Here is a 17819-nt window from a genome sequence, read left to right as displayed (position 1 = left end):
ATTACATATCATTTTCCTGTGTTATGAAATATTCCTTGCATTTTTAAAAACCATTAAAAAGTGTAAAAACTCATTTTAGTTCATAGGACTTTCACAAAAACAGGTACAGGCCAGATTTGGTCCATGGGTCATAGTTTGTAAACCTTTATATTATAAGATCCATTTAAAATGATGTTTGGTCTTTATAGGCTAATTCAATATCTGAGACAACATCAAGGATTACAGTGCGTATGACATCCTTTATTCAATTCACATAGAAAAGCATGCAGTATTAATGTAAAATAGTATGGCATCAATGTAAAATGTTCAGTGCACATTAGCTAAACAAGTTATTAGCATATAAACCATTTTTAAAAGCTCAATTAGCCATACCAAACATGTTGAGAATATACTTTTTCAGAGCCTAAATTATAAATTGTGCTTTAGCTCACCTATTCTCACTCCAACACTCTTCATAAAAAAAAAAAAATTAAAAAAAATTGTCCTACTTAGAAGGTATTCTATTAGCCTACTGAAACATCTTTAAGTGAGAAAAACAGTGCAAGCGAGAACGCTACCATGCATAGAGTTTTTACAAAGAACAGTAACATGCAAACAAGAACTTGATTACTCCAAAAAAGCTTCCTTGGCAGATCCATATAAGGGGATCTAGAACTTGTTAGTGAGTGCTTTCACAACTATTTGGGATGAAGCATCTACCATGTTTAGGCTCCTCTAAACCCAACTGTTCCATGCCTTCTCTCCAAAGTAGGCTCAATTTTTTATTTTCACTACACACAAAAAGATGAACAAACAAAAGTTATCTGACATAAAACAAATAATCTTCACATAGAAATGTATTCTTTCATACTAGCAAAATGTTTTTACGAAAACTGAAAACACAATATTAAAAATGCAAACATACACATAAAACCTAAAAAAAAAGTAAATGAATATTGGTCCAAGGTTAGAGTGCTATTTCTTCACAATGGCCTTGCATAAAAGTTAGGCCACTGCTAGACATAAATAAAAGGGGGTAGGCAAAATAATGTCTATCCCAGGAAAAGCTTTAAAGAAACTCAAATGCCTTATGAGCAGTGTGTAGACAACACTTACAGTTTTATTTAAGAAATCCTAGTTCTGAAGACAACTGAGGCTTATTAATAGGCCGTTGTATCTAACAGTTAAATCAAGATTCAAAACAAAATACAACCAAACCAGATACATATAATATTCATTAAAAGGAAACCCTCTGCCTACCTTCTGGTCAAAAAGATTCCCAAATGAAGGTGAAAAGGAACAAACTCTTCAAAATGAATAAAAGTATTCTGGGTATAGGATAATCTACCATTCTGACTTGACACTTGACTAAAGATTATCAATCCAAAATTGTACAGAACTTTTATGAGGGGAAAAAGGAAACTTAAAAAAACTTATATTCCTCTCAGGACAAACACATAAATGACACCTTTCCAATGAGTCAACTTTTAGTTGCTTTTGATGGGCTGGCATTGGAAAGGCTGCTCTGGATTTTTCTTTTTGTTGATTGATTCACATTTTTATTCTTCTTTTCAGGCACAAAAGAAGCAGACCAAGGAGACTGAAGGTGGTTAGGAAGACCGTGCATCTCTGAGGACATCTTAAACAAAGATGACCCAAACCTCTGATCTTCAAACAGCCGATGTGAACTGCTTAACAAAACACCCTGGGAAAACTCTGTCTGAAACAAACAGCTTGGAGGTTTGAGTTCATTAGTGCCTGAGTTAGAACTGGGATGGAGTGAAAAATCTTCACTCATTTCTTGGTCAGATGGAGAGAGGAGGAAAAAAGAAGTGGGTTTCCATTCATTTCCATTTTCTAACTGATCAGTAGTTAGAGAACCTTTGGAAAGGTTTGGCTTAGTTCTTTCTTCCAACTTATCTGTTTCCTCAAGAAATTCACTGCCTTGAGATGACTTTGATAACCCATCCAAATCCACTGACTTAAAACCGTTATTACAAGGGCTCTTGCTGTTGTCTGACTCAGACATCATAGAGTCCAGCTCAGAGATTTTGTCAAGGTAAGCTGCGTCCATTGAGGCTTCACTGGATGTTCTCGTCCGATTCATTTCAAAAGAGCGAATAGAAGTCAACCTCTTAGATAAACATGAGCCTGATTTCTCACTCAGTTTTGAAGAAATCTCCCCAACAGAATCTGCTATCGTGTTCCCCTCTGAGCTTTCAAAATCCAAGCTTTGAGCATAGCTTGTGGAACAACAATCCCAAAACCCTGTCTTTGGGGACGTAAAACATTCTGATTTCTTTTCATTTTCACTTTTGTCATCTTCTGAAGAATCTTTATTACAAACATTTGTAGAATCACAAAAATCATCAAACACCAATTTTCTGAGATGGTTTGAGTGCTTTTTGGAACTTCCTGCTTTGACCACAGAGCTGTCTCTGTTTTCTGGAGTACTGAGCTGAAGACAACTAAGGGACAAAGGAGTACAAGGAGCTGGAAGATCATAAAGTTCATCTTTGTAGGGTGCACTATCACTTGGCTTATTACCCCATTCTCTTTCCAAATAAGTATCCATACTTGCATCTGTCACACCTAACATTATTTCCACCTGTTTTTGATATAGATCTTTGTTCTTAGAACAATTTAGTTCTGTTTTGCTGGTGCTTTCCTGCCGGGCAGAACTGTTAGAAGGCTGTGCCAGGTGAGAACTCGGGGTCGATGAGCCAAGCTGCTTTCTGGCACCATCACCTTGATTCGCTGATGGCACATCCTCCTCGCTGCCTTTGTTCCCCTTGCCATCTGTAGAAAGTGCTCTCTGGCAAATGGAATTCATAGCTTCCTTCTCTTCACTTGAATTTTTTAGCTGTGCAATTTGAGATTCTAGTTCCTCTATATACTTATCACTTCGTTCCAGGGCTTTCTTGAGGCGGCTGGTTTCACGTTCATACTGTTCTACTTTGGACTGAAGAGCAGCTACTGTAAACCGTCCAAACCTGCAAGGAATGGAAGGAGAGTTAACCTTACAGTTCAAGCTTTTTTCTTTCCTTTTCAAAGTTTAAGGGTGCCAACTGTCTCACCCCATTCTAACTTCACATAAAAGTTACTCAGGCCACTCAGTGAGAGGACGAAAACAATGCCAGATGCAGTATCTTCAAAAAGGGGGCTATGATAATAATGTCAAAGATTTAATAGAGTTTTTTGGTCAAATCTGACTAGTGTAGTGGTAACAGAGAGGCAGGAACTCACTGAAGATTTCCCCTCCAAGAACTAGTTCTATCAATTCAGCTCATATATGCATGAAGAGTTATCCCCTAAAACAATGGGAAAGATTTATGATAACATTTGAACAGTGGTCCACATCTTGAAATATTTACATTCAATCATTTTCCTATCGTACAGCAGTGTTTTATAATACATTTCTCATACAATGTCACCTTGTCAAACATAAAATGCCAATTTGAAATTCAGAAATCTTAGCAGTCCCAGCAGGGATGATTTTAAATACTTATTTGGATCCTTTCAATTATAGCCACCCTTGATCTGAAGCTTTTACTTGGCCTTTCTGAACACTGGGCTTTAACTCATTTCAGTTCTACTTATTTTTGGCATTTTACAATTATGTGAAACATCAATCTCATTTCCTCCAACTTTGAAATATAAAGTCAGTGCTTGTGGTTCCAATATATTACACATAAAAACATTTTCACATTTTCTGAAAAGGAACATTTTGGAGAGTAATTGAAAAAGAACACATCAAAAATTCGCTCCTTTTACTTGGGATTATCTTGTTTTCAATGTTCCCTTATGAATGGGTATTGGGTTCAGCTCAGAACAATTTTTGAGCACGTAGTATGGACTGGTGGTATATTTGGAGCTAGGGATACAAAGATAAACAGACTGTCCTAGCTTTAAGGGACATAAAATGTCTACCTTACATTCCATCTGGCCAAGAAGGAAAATTCTATCTTTCAAAAAACTGCTTCTATGAGCCAATAAATGTAGGCCTTATATTTTAACCCTATAAAAAACAACTTCTCTCTACAAAAGTTCTTTCCTTCATTATTGCTTTGATTAATTAAATATTGAACCATGAAGAATTCAGGCGTTGTTTCTTTGGAGGAAGGTACTTGGGAAGGTGACTTATTATAATTGTTTTTATCTATGGGTTTATTTTTTTCCCTAATAATAGAAATAATTATAATTAATAAAATGTACTAAGTATTTAAAAAAACTATAAAAGAGAAGGAACCAACAGTAACTGCATCTCTTAGAGTCACCGCTATATGCTCTATGACTCCCACTCAATGCCTATCACGTCCCCCTAAATTGTAGCTCAATTCACTTTCCAGCTTATCCATGATATGATCCTGGCTCTTGTCACTAAGAGAAAAAAGCAGGGGCAAAGGTAAATATAGATTCATAAAATCTCAAGGTTATAAAGGGTCTTAAGAGACTTGTTGCCAAATATTGATCTACTCACTGCAATTAGCTGAACTCTCAGAAAGAGTATACTCCCTCCAACCTCTAAAAAGTAAAGCAAAACACCATAGGTATAACAAAAACAAAAGCAACTACAATAACAAGCCTCCCTGTTTTAAAGACAAAGTTTACCACTATGAGTATTTGGTTAAATGAAAGATGGAAGTGTTTCCTCTTTATTAAAACATTTTGGTTTATAAATGTATCTGAGAGAGCTGTAGTTTCTGTAAGAGAATTTTAAAAAGTGAACAAAGATCTTTAATGCATTCAGCAAACTATGAGCTCTTTATTGTAACTACTCTGGCATACTCAAATAACCCATGTTATTTTTAAATGGAAAAACTGTGTAGCATGTTTATTTAATGCGCACAGCAAAAGTGACAGCCTTAAATTTGATTACCACGATATAATTTGGCGTTTTTTTTAGTGCAATTTTTATAATAAGGACATTCTCAGAGGAAAAATATCAAATGATTTAAAATCAAATACCGCTATTAAATAGTAAGTCTGTTACAAAAGGGATGTCCTTGGGAGGCTTACATAAGGAAAGACTACTGACAAATAAGGAACATTCTCAAAATATTTGAAGCTTCTAATTCCAGGCTTTAGCCTAGAACTTCAAACATAATGTCATTGTAAGATGCTATATTTGCCCATGTGTGTGGTTTTTTAAAAATTTATTGTCTTTTTTTTCTTTTTCTTTTTTCAGAGAAAAAGAGAGAGAAAGGGAGGGAAGGTGGAAGGGAGAGGGAGGGAGAGAGAGAAACATCAATTTCTTGTTCCATTTATTTATGCACTCACTGGATGATTCTTATATGTGCCCTGACCAGGGATTGAACCCACAACCTTGGTGTATCCAGACGATGCCCTAACCAACTAAGCTACCAGGACAGGGCTGCCCCTACATGTTTTTAAAAGAAGTTAAGAAATAGTTCTGAGTTGAAGTCAAAATGATAGCCCTAACCATATTTTTTGTGTTACTTCCAAAAGAAAGCTAAAGTGCCACGAAAACTAACAACAAAGGCCAACTAAGGAGCACATATGAGAACAAGCAAGCAGAAGTCACTGATGGAGTTGACTGTTTCCTAAAAGGTCATTGCCCTCAATTCCCCAAAGTTCCATTTCAATACTTTACAAGTCTATAATACTCTGAGTGATCAGACCATTTTACCATGCTAGTAAGGTACCTATGCTGATGGGCAAATGAACAGAAATGCATAGTGAAAGCCATGGAACTAACAAATAAATCAATCCATGTAATTTATTTGTTTTCTGTCTCTTCCCCATTAGAGGATAAGCTCCAAGAAAGCAAGGAGTTTGACCATCTTATATTTACTGCTAGCTCCCTAGAACAATCCTTCATTAAATATTTCTTGAATGAATGTTATTTTCTTATTTTAAGACACATCAACACCTACATCAAGGCAGGGCCAACACAACAAGATAAGACAAAGGTCCTTGGGCCTCTTTTACATGTAAGTATTATGAGTCACTGTATTACTAAACTAAATGTTTCATACATTTGACTGTTGTTTTTCACTGACACCAATGAAAGCAGCAGAGTATGACATATGCACAGTATAGTTTTTCTTTTTCCACTATAGGCTTGCCGTTCTACAATGCTCCATCCCACTAAAAAATCTTCCACTTTCATCTTAGCAAAAGAATGAAAACAGATAAGACTTTTGACATAGGTATTAGGAATTTTAGCTTATCCTAAATACCTATATTAAATTTGGCAAAGAGCAATTTACTTGATCAAATAGAAATAACAATTAGGAATGCATATATGATGCTAAACTTCCAAGGAAGAAAACAATGAGGATGAGAGCTTATTTAACTTTGGGTTTTAATACTCTCTTATTCACACTAATTCCAGATATTTCCAGAGTACATGTCATTAAATGAATCAATGCCAAGGCAAGCCGGAGGGATTTCTAACATCATTTACCATACTTCCTTTTCCTGAGCAAATTTCAAAATGGAGTATTTTCATAAACATTCCATTAGAGACCAAAAGGCTTTGATTTTCAAAGTAGCAGTGATGGCCAAAGGCTTCATTATGTTAGAGAAAACATCGTATAGCAGAATGGGAGCTGCAACTGATATCCGAAGTTTGTTCTGCAAGAATCCAGGAGAAGCTTAAAGGATTTTTCATCTTGCAATATTAACTGAAGTGTACATTCTGGTTGAGGGCTCCCCTTGTTCTAAAAGCTACAGAAGTATAAGACTGTTCCTGTCCCTACTAGAAGTAAGAGAACTGAAAGTCCTATTGGTTTCACCTGTGAGGTATTGTAACTATTTCAAGGGCATCTCCAACAAAGAAAATTTCCCAAGACCACATTTACTTATAGCCTATCACACAGGAGGAACGGAATATGTTTGAAGGGGGTCAGAAGAAAGCAAATGTAGTAAAAGAATAAATGCCAGAACTGAGTATCAAAAGAACAAACATCTAGTGCTACACTGTCATTAACTAGTTGTGAAAATGAGGAATTTATTTGGCCTCTCTAGTTCTCAAAGGCATCCCCAACAAAAGGAAAAAACACGACAAGTGCAGTGGGTTGCTGAGACCACCAAACTTCAGAAACATCATTTTTTAGGGACAAGGGGGACACTGGCAAAGTGAGCCCACCTGCTTCCCCTGCACTTTTGATTTTATATCTTTTCCTTACTTACAAGCTAAAGTAATTGTGAAACAAAGTGAAAGAAATCTTTGGTTTTGTACCAGCTTTGTGATTTAGCCTAATAGATTTTCAATGCTGATGTCCTTGTTGTACATGGTTCTGATATGCATAAATTTCAGTTGGCACAGTTTAATTAAATAACACCCACCACTTGACAACATGGTCCAAATTAAAGTAAAATCTTCACTGCTAGCTTTTTGGTTTACAAAACACTATATAAATGCCAGATGTGGATTAGGCTCAGTGACCAATCAGGTCACTTCTTTCAAAGCCGGAAAGTGACTGGTCACTGTGATCTGTTATTCAGTTCACACACAGACAATAAAACATGCAGTTGTGCTGCCACGTGACATTTTACAAAAATGGATAATCAAAAGAACAGAAAGTGTAGCAAAGAAGTGAAAAGTGATTAATGCTAAAAGTTAAATTAGAATCAAATGTAAACATAGTTATAGAATAGCTGATCATGAGAATGTTGAACCTGTCACCATTCAAGAGCCCTTAGACATGCTAGAGGAACTTGGGAGAGGCAAACTTACTGACATAACTGAGAAAAGTGGTTGTGACGACGAAAGGATAAAGATGTCTAGAGGAAGTGACAGGATGGCAAAAAACTTTACATTAAAGCAACATGGAGATATTTCATGACATTGAAAGCACAAAGGATAAAATGTGGAGTATGACAGTTCGTTAAGGAGTTAGAAAGGATGCCTCATATATAAGTTATACCAGAGAGCGGCAAGCACTATTGAGATTATTCTCCGTCTTTATTGATCTTAGAGAGAAGGGAAGGGAGAGAGAGAGAGAAACATCAATCGGCTACCTCATGCACAACCCCAGTGTCCCCTACTGCGTATGGAGCCCGAAACCCGTGCATGTACGCTGGCCGGGAATTAAACCCTGACCTCCTGGTTCATGGGTTGACACTCAACCACTGAGCCACACCAGTCGGGCTCTCTGTAACTTTTTTACAAAGAAATAAACATTAGCTTACTAAATAAATATTAGTGTTACTATTTTTTCACTTCCATATACATTTATAACTATTTTGACAAAAATTGTTAAAGGTTATAAAAACAATTAGATTTTTCCTATTGATTATTAAGATTGATTTGCATGATTTTAGCTTGAAATATTTTTATGGACCTATACAAGGGTGCAAAGTGTGGATTACCAATATCAGTATATGTGTTGCCAACGCGAGCACAGTAAAACCAAGTAAACGTCTGTGAGTCTCAAGTATTTTTTTAAAAAATTGCCACACTTACCCTAAGAAAGAATGACCCATTCACAGAGTGGGATTTTATTGTAGAGTTGCCTGTCTGCATAGCTGCAGTTGCCTATCTTCTCATTCTCTGACTTTCAGAAATATTTGGAAAGTATCTTCTTTATTTTAAACATGGAAAAGAGATAGTTTCAGAGGGAAAAACTTTCCATTGTTCTTTTCCCTTTCCTAAGAATATTATCCTAAAGCAGAATCCACCAGTTAGAGATTCTTTAAATCTGCAAACTCCTCTTTTTGATTACACCTAACTTAAGTGAGTAGCTTGTTAAATGAGCTCTTCAGGAACCTGCATTTTGACAGAAGTGGGAAGAAACAGGAGAGGTCCCAATGCTGTTTTCTGCCTGGTGTGTTGTGTACACAGTGAATAGGGGGGCATATTTTAGGGAAAGAGGACAGAGAGGACTAGGACTGTAGGGAGTTCAAAAATGTATTCGGTGGTGGGGGCCTTTCTCTCTCACCTTCTTCCAAAGAGTTGTTTGTGCATTACCCACATCTAATTCATCCTTGTGCATGTGTCAGGGAGGCAGGATGCATCTGTCTTTAAACTATTAGAGAACTTTTAAGAAGTGGCCTACACATTTTTATCCACTGCTGAGCTATATGACTTGCCAGTATTTCTTCAAGAGAGTTTTCTCCTTTTAAAATTAAGAATTCAGTTACGAAAATGCTACATTCCTAGAGAACTTGTTAATCATAAATGCACTGCCTATAGCCAATCCTAGACACATAAATTGGTTCCACAAAAATAATATGAGGCATATTGAGAGTAGAAAGACACTCTTACATTCTTCTTTCCTGAAGAGGCAAGACAAAGTTTTTGTCCCCTGGTCTATAATGAAAAAATAAGGAAAGTGAATTTTGGGGATGGACCTTACCAAGAGTATGTGTGAAAATAAATCATTAACAGCAGTGTGACAACTATTGACAATGATGGTGACAGTAATAATAGCACCAGCCACAACTTACTGAATGTTTACTTACATCAAGTATATTGCCATATGCTTGATATATATCTTATTTTATTTAATCATCACGTAAACTTTATGAAGCAAAATCTGTTCTTATTTTAAAGATGAGAAATGAGAAGCTTTAAAAGATTGTCTCTTGTTCAAGGTTATGCAGAAAGTAAGTGGCAGGAAAAGGATTTGAATTCAAGTCTGTCTGAATCCAAATACCATGTGTAAACCCATATGAAATGTATGAACATGAGATACCTTCTTAAGTAATATCAGCACCTGTTTATACTATGAAATAGTATAAAATGCAAGCTAGGTTTACTGAGCACAAAGTGTGTATACACAGTTAAGGGACTAGCATGTTGTAATATTTATTAATATATACATTTGCTAATAGAAACATGGAGAGAAAATAAAAAAAAACAAGATGTGGGAAAAAAAGATATGAATGCACGAAGTGGATATTTATCAAACACCAACTGTGCTTTAGACACAAGCTCAAGAATATTTTGAAACTTCCAAAGATCATTCTTTAAAGCAGCCTGGCAGGAAACTATAGCCTAGACAGAGCATCCTAGTAAATGCCAACCCAAAGAGGGTATCTATTTTAATCCGAGACATGAAGACTAAATTGGAACCAGAACTATGAACTAAAAGCTCCATCTTCAGTTTACTAAGTATAGGAAGTATATATGGTCACCTTGTCTACCTCACGCACAATCAGCAGGCATCTTCAAATACAAGGAATCAATGCTACTTATGTGAAATAAGCAAAAATTTAAATACAACATTTTAGGGCCTAAACATCACATAGGTACTTGTTTCAGGGTCTAATATTAAGGAATAAAAAAAATACAAGCTATGTTATGTTGCATCTTAGTTTAATCACAAAATACAAAGTGCTTCAATATTTTTAAGAATAAAAAAAAAACGCACTTTCCCCCTTAAAGGCAAAGGTCACTTATACAGTGGAAATAGACAAAGAATTGAGGCCCTTGGAGACATTCTTCCTTTACCTCCCAAAAGATCTGTTTAAAAGCTGAGGTAGAATTTGCTTTCACAAGCTTTCAAGTGGAGAGGAATTTAGAAATAGCTCATATTATTAACACAATTTTAAGGAAAGAATTGTATGTGTTTATTTTATTAAAATAACTAGGCATTTGTAGTAAAAACTGTAGTGTTGAAAATTCTTGCTGATATACCTAGAAATTCTTAACAGAAACAACAGAAATGTTGGGCAGCATATGTAAACTGAAGAGGAACAGATTCCCCTTTGTGGTAAGTCTCCAAAAAGGGCTGGCCCATATATATATATATTCATTGCCTGTGAAGGTGGGCTACTCTTTTATTGTGGAATAAATTCCATTCTATTTGATAAATATATTTCATTACAATTCTATGCAGAAATGACCTAATTTTCTGTTCAAAGAGATCAGCCTTGATGTTTACATGACATCAATGCAATACTAATCTTTCATGGAAGGAGAGAACCTTAAGACATGCTAGTTCATATCTTTTTACAATTCTAAGAGGAATAAAGAATGTATGGTGGGTGGGGCAGGGTGGAATGGGTCAATGAGGAGAAAAAGAAACATCTGTAATATTTTGAACAATAAAAAATAAAAAAAGACTTCTCAAAAAAACACACAACTTATGCCTTTTCCCAAAATACAATATCCTTAACAACAACAACATCTTAACAGTGTAAAAGAGTGTAACTATTATTGAATGAAAAAAGCAAACTTTAAAATCTCTGGACTAGTAACTATCTATACATTTTTCACTACAGTTAAATCAATCTCTCTCAGCATGAGGAATAAAATAAAACAAAACAAAAAAACTGTGATCTAGCCATCCTGTAATTATTACTGAGATAACAGTTATTGAAGACTAATATATGCTGAGGGGCTATGAGGAAGGAAAACAAAAGGAGTAGAAGACATCATCCTTGTTCTCCCAGAGTTCATAATCTTCCTGACAAGCTTATTGCTTAGTCATTAGCATGCACTGCAGGCTCCTAAAATATCTTATCAATACAATAAAGACAAGTTGACAGAAAACTGCAGTAACTGTCCATCCCCAATTAGCTGAATATACAGAGAAGGGCCCCTCAGGCAGCTGAGGGTCCTGAGCACACCAGGCTGTCACAGTCTGGCCCCAGGGTATCATCAGGCTCCCCTGACAGTCTACAAGTTCCCCTTCCGGGAAAACCAAAGGGCAAGCAGAATCACTCATTGGATCAGGCTGGGGTCAAATACTAAGAATCATGGCGTTTGTCAGAGCAGAATCATGAGAAACAAAAAAGGCCAGAACAGGTCAAGAAGGGACAACAGCCAAGGCCAGCACCAGAAGTGCTGCTGAAAAAGCCAAAAGCCAGGAGTAGTGACAGTGATACAGGCATATCTTAAAACACAGTTCAGGAAGAAGAGATCTGTGAACAGGAAGGGGCCACAGCTCAGAGTCAGCATGGAGACAGATTAGGGCAGAAAAACCCAGTTCAAGAAAGGAGACTCAGACAAGAAACCTTATCCAGGAGCGAGGCAAGCCCTAACATCGCTTCCTCTTTTCCCTTTCTAACTCCCAATCTCTAGTACAGTTTAGGAAACTTCAGGAAATCCCTCTGTTCTCATTTGGAGAATGCCAGGAATCTGATTTATTGCCCTCTTAAAATAAACTCTTTGTACTTTAAGTTTCAAGAAAGCTCAAATCTTAATTCCTTGGTCAGTTCCCTCCAAGGGGCAGTATATAGTATTAGAGTATACTATATACTCTAATACTCCTTCTGCCAGGCCCCAGAGAAGGCACATCTATGCACACACATGTATTTTATATGTATACACATATGGATGCATTTAAAAAAATATGTCTTAACTCCAAGGAGCTGACAGATTAACTGGGTGTTACAGTCATGGAACTGGTCAGCATACAATGGGATCTTTAAAACAATGCATAGAACAACAAGGGGAAGAACAAGAGGAATGTGTTTCCTCTGTCTAGGGAAATCATGGAGGGCCTCACAGAAAGGGACAACTGGGCTAGATGAATGGGTAGAAATTAACCTACCCATCAAAGAATGGGTAGGAGTTAACCAAGCAGAATAAAAAGGAGGAGCTGATGGGGAGGACCAAGGAAGGCTAAGGAAAAGGCATGGGCAAATGTACAAAGACATGGCACAACATGGCAAATCTGGGCCCAGTGAGAAACTGAGCATGGCCAAAGCTGAGTACAAGAAGGGAGAGGCTTGCCCAGCCGGGCATGGCTCAGTGGTAGAGAGTCGACCTAGGATCCAGGAGATCGGGGTTCGATTCCCAGTCAGGGCACATGCCCGGGTTGCAGGCTCGATCAATGACTCTCTCATCATTGATGTTTCTCTCTCTCTCCCTCTCCTTTCCTCTCTCTGAAATCAATAAAGATATATTTAAACAAAAAAATTAAAAAAAAGAAGGGAGAGGCTGGAGAGGAGACAAAAAGGCTAAGTGGAGGTCATATTGGTAAGGAGTCAGTCTCACATACTATACTAAGAAATTTGGGTTTTAATTTGTGGGCTGTGGGGAATCACCAAAGGCTATTAAGCAGGGGAGATGATCAAATTTAAATTTTAGACTTCAGGCAACAATAAAGCAGATGCTCGAGGGTTCAGAGTGGAAAAGAAGAGCAAGCAGTGAGAAGGTTGTTAAAATGGGCTAAGCAAGAAATCATGTGGATCTAAACTAATGGGAATGAGAAGAAGATGGATTACAAAGGCACTGAAGAGGTAGGATAGATAGAATATGCTTGACAATTAGGTGGGGGACGAGGAGAGGGGTGGAAAAACAGGAAAACTGGAGTTTTTATCTTAGGTAACCAGATGAGTAGTAAAGTCATTAAAGAAAATAGGAGCAAAGCAAGAGGATAAACAATCTTGGTGGGATAGATAATGAATACAATTATTCACACACACACACCTCTATCAGTTCTTTGTGCTATATATTGTGCCAAAGATATAAAATTATTTCCTTTAATTCCTGTAATACCAAATTATCCACATTTTACAAAAAGAAAATGGTGACTCTAAGAGGTTAAGTAATTTATTGAATTTTTTAATCTATTATTTAATTATTCAACAAATATTTATCAGGTGCCTTTCAGGTCCTGGGGTTTTGTAAATGAAGGAAATGGCAGCTAGGTCCTTACCCTGGTGGAGCTTAAAGTTTAGAATGGAGGAGGCAGACAACAAATAGGTCAAGCAATTAAACAAACAAGATAATTTCAGACAGTGATAAGGGTGAAGAAGACAATAGTACTAGAACACTGTCTGAGCGTTAATCATGAGCTCTAAGTGCATTTCAAGTTTTAATTCAGTTAACCCTTACTATAACTAGGTAGGTACTACTGGCCCCATTTCACAGAAGACAAAAACTGAAATACAGAAAAGTTAAATATCTTCCCCCAAGTCACAGAGCTAGCAGGTAAACAAAACCAGAGTTCAGTCCTAGGGAGCCTGGCTCCGGAGCTCATAATCACACACTATACTGCTTCCCACACCATGATTTTATTACTATGGTATCACTCTAAGACTAGGGAAGTAGAAGCTGCTGAAAGAGAGGGCTGCTTTTGACTGAATGATCAGGAAAGCCTCTCTGAATCTAATGACAGAGGAGAGAGCCACATAAAGATCTGGAAGCAGAACATTGTAAGCAGAGGAAAAAAAGTCCAGTATATTGTAGAAACAGAAAGCTATTATGGTTGGAACAGGATGTGTTGGGGAAATGAGAATAAGATAAAGTGAAACAGGTAAGTGTAGACTAGCTTGTAAAGATCTGAATTTTATTTTAGGAAAACACTGGATAGTTTTAGGTAGGAGATTTAAATAATTTGATTTATACTTTATAAAAAGACAATTTTGAGTATGGTGAAAATGAACTGAGTAGGGAAGAAGGGGCAAACTGAAAGCAGGGAAACCAATCCAAGTAGTTTGTCTCCAGAGCTAAGCATTTACGGTAGTCCCCTCTTATCCATGCGGGATACGTTCCAAGACCCCCAGTGGATGCCTGAAACCGCAGACTGTATTAAATCCTGCATATACTATGTTTTTCCCATACATACATACTTATGATAAAGTTTATTTTATAAATTAGGCACAGTAAGAGATTAGCAATAACTACTAATAAAATGAATCAATTATAACAATATATTGTAATAAAATGTATGTGAATGGCTTTGGGGCCATTATGAAGTAAAATAAGGGTTACCTGAATGTAAGCATTGTCATACTGTCAGTTGATCTGATAACTGAGACGGCTACTAAGTGACTATGGAGATACACTGGACAAAGGGATGATTCATATCTCGGGCAGGAGGAAGTGGAACAGCATGAGATTTCATCATGATACTAAGAAAAGTATGAAATTTAAAACTCATGAATTGTTTATTTCTGGAACTTTTCATTTAATATTTTTGGATCGCTGTTGACCGTGGGGGTAACTAAAACTGTGGAAAATGAAACCACAGAAAGCAAAACTGTGGATAAGAGGGGACTACCAAAGAGTCATTGCCACTTAATGATGGAGATATTCTGAGAAACGCATCATTAGGTGATTTCATCCTTGTGGAAACATTATAGAGTGCACTTACACAAACTAGATGGTACAGCCCACTACTGTAATCGCGTGTGCTATACTGTTATACAACTTACAGAACAGTAGGTTTGTTTACACTAGTATCACCACAAATACCAGTAATGTATTACCACTATAATCTTACAATAGCTAGGACATCATTAGGCACTAGGAATCTTTCAGTTTCATTATAATCTTACGGGACCACTGTTGTATATGTGGTCCAACGCTGACTGAAACGTTATGTAGCATACGACTGTATTTAACCTCTTTGCTCTAAATTTAAGGTATAGGATTTCTGGTGAAGGTATAAAGTAGACGGATAGAAACAAGAATCCACAGTTCAGGAGAAAAGATGAGGCCAAAGATTTAAATTTTCTTTTGTTATCCCTCACATACAGGTAGATATTATTATTAAAGCCATGGGAATAGATGAGATGACTCAAGGAACACAAATTCAGCAAAAAGGGAAGAAAGCAGACTGTAATCTGTGAAGTCTATTCATTCCTCTTTAGAGGACTTCTTTTCCTTTACTAAAAACAGGAAATACTGCTCACTGTCCAGAGAGTATCTGGAGCCTTTATCTTCCCTCAGGAGCTGGGGAATGGGTGAAGAAGATTGGTTCATAATGACAGTCTCGGGGTTGCTGTGCAATAAAAGAGCTGCCGCATGCAAGGAGTCATTATCAAACCCATAGATCTCACTAAAGACACAATGACAAGAACATAACAATCCTGAACCCATATTTATAGAAAGTAAGCCATTAATCCAGTTATAACCAAGTTTGATATAAATGACCTGTGACGTTTTATATATGGAGCTTCATACCCTATGCTATTAAGGTGAGTTAATAGCTGAGTGCAAGAATAGCTGCTTTGCTAAAGCCTCATAATAGCTGGCAACATGGCACAAACCCTGCTTAGCATGCCTAGAGCATAAAAATGGCACAACTAAACACAGATAACTCTGAGAGAGGACATGTAACTTTTATATGCTTTACAAGTATATTCTTCATACCCTTTCAAGCTAAAAAATCACTAAGGAACTCCTAACTCTATCAAGGACAAATATATCCACATTTCCTGGCATGGTTTAGGACTAGTAATTGAAGCCAAGGGAATTTAGGGATACAAGAAATGCAATACTTTTAGTCTTCCCTTCAGCTTCTCATCATTCGTGTTGTTTCTTACCATGTGAAGTTGTGACACTCTTGGCATTCCCCACTAAATAGGAGACCGAGAATACGTTTTTCTGCTTAAAGTACAGAGTGGTGGATGCAGTGGAGTCATGCTAGTTGTTTACTAGGGTAATGATGGTCACAATGGACAGATGTGTAAATTACATAAAGGAGTTCTGCTCTGATGAGTTTGAGAGGGATGCCACCATCTTTCTTGAGCATCATGTCTGGCAGCTACTAGAGAGAAGGGACTGGAGCTAAAGGGACCACACAGTGCTCCCTATCAGCTCAAGCTGTTTTCTCTGGCCCAAAATGTTCTCCTCCTCACTGAACTCTCCATCCTTCAAAGATGGACTCATGTCCTACGTCTTTGATAAAGATGCTCATTTCTACAACCCACCTGCCATTCTCTACACTTACGTTGCTGTTTCTGCTATTTGGCTTAGTATCTGCTTAGATTTTATTTTTTCATATATTTTTGCCTCTTGCCTTCATTAGACTGAGCTTCCTGGAAGCAGGGACCATGTTTTGTTTATTTTAATTTTTTATTGTAAAAATGTTCAGGCATTCATAGAAGTACAGAGAACTACATAATAAATCCCCATATGTATACTCATCATTCACTTTGAACAATTATCAAGATTTTGCCTCATTTCCTACACACACACATATCTAAATCCTTTTTTTGTTAAAATGTTCTGCAGTACATCTTTTAGTATGCATTTTTTTTTTTTTAAATGGACATTTTCTTAAGTAACCACAATACCTAAACAAAATTAACAGTAATTTCTTGGTATCATCTAATATCTAGTTCATATTCAGATTTACCTAAATGCCTTCTGACATTTGTTTTGTTATTAATCAATATTCAAACAAGATCCACAGACAGTTGACCCTTGAACAACACAGGGGTTAGGAGTGCTGACTCTCCAGGGCAGTCTAAAATCTTCGGGTGCTCAAGTACCTTAAATAACATTTGACTCCCCCAAAACTTACTTGTAGCCATGCCTAGGGATCTGTGGGGAATTGGCTCCTTATATAAAATGATGTAGAACAATGCATACACTCAGCCCTTCTCACCCACAGATTCTCAACTGCGGATAAAAAATGCTGTTTTTGATTTGCAGTTGGCTAAATCCACAGATGCAAAACCCCAGGTATATGGAGGGCCAACTGTATATTTATTGAAAAAAATCCACAATATAAGTGGATCCATGCAGTTCAAACCCGTGTTGTTCAAGAGTCAACTGCGGCACATTTGGTTCTCTGTCTGTTAGTTCTCTTTTACTGTAAAGCAGCCCCCCCCCCCCCATTTTGCCAATGATTTAATGAAGAAACCTAGTCATTTTTCCTATTGAGTGTACCACATTCTGGATCTGCGTGTCCTGTTCCTCAGAGTCCCAGGGGTTATATATTTCATTCATTTACTCAACAAATATATAGTAGAAGCAGAATATGAGCCGGAACTCTACAAAATGCAATGGCTACAACAGTGAATATAACTGTAGTACTGGCTCAAACAGAAGAAAGCCACAAAACAAATAATTACACAAAACATTAATTTCAGCAATTGTGATATATGCTAGGAAGGGAAAGTAGGAGGTAGTAAGAGAAATTATAGCAAGTAAACCTAACCTACTTTAGGGGTCACGAAGAGTA

General features: G+C 37.0%; 1 protein-coding gene across 1 annotated transcript in view; it reads right to left on the bottom strand.

Moving 5' to 3' along the window:
* Positions 1 to 219: 219 nt before the first annotated feature.
* The window catches only part of OBI1 (ORC ubiquitin ligase 1), a 35548-nt gene continuing 17948 nt past the window's right edge, over positions 220 to 17819 (bottom strand). The window contains exon 6 of the mRNA XM_016224151.2: positions 220 to 2972. Coding sequence (XP_016079637.2) covers positions 1460 to 2972 — 1513 coding nt within the window. The 3' untranslated portion in view covers positions 220 to 1459. The remainder of the gene's footprint in view (positions 2973 to 17819) is intronic.

The sequence above is a fragment of the Miniopterus natalensis genome, chromosome 2, assembly GCF_054644295.1.
Source record: "Miniopterus natalensis isolate mMinNat1 chromosome 2, mMinNat1.hap1, whole genome shotgun sequence".
Taxonomy (NCBI): domain Eukaryota; kingdom Metazoa; phylum Chordata; class Mammalia; order Chiroptera; family Miniopteridae; genus Miniopterus; species Miniopterus natalensis.
This window is presented reverse-complemented; position numbering and strand designations above follow the sequence as displayed.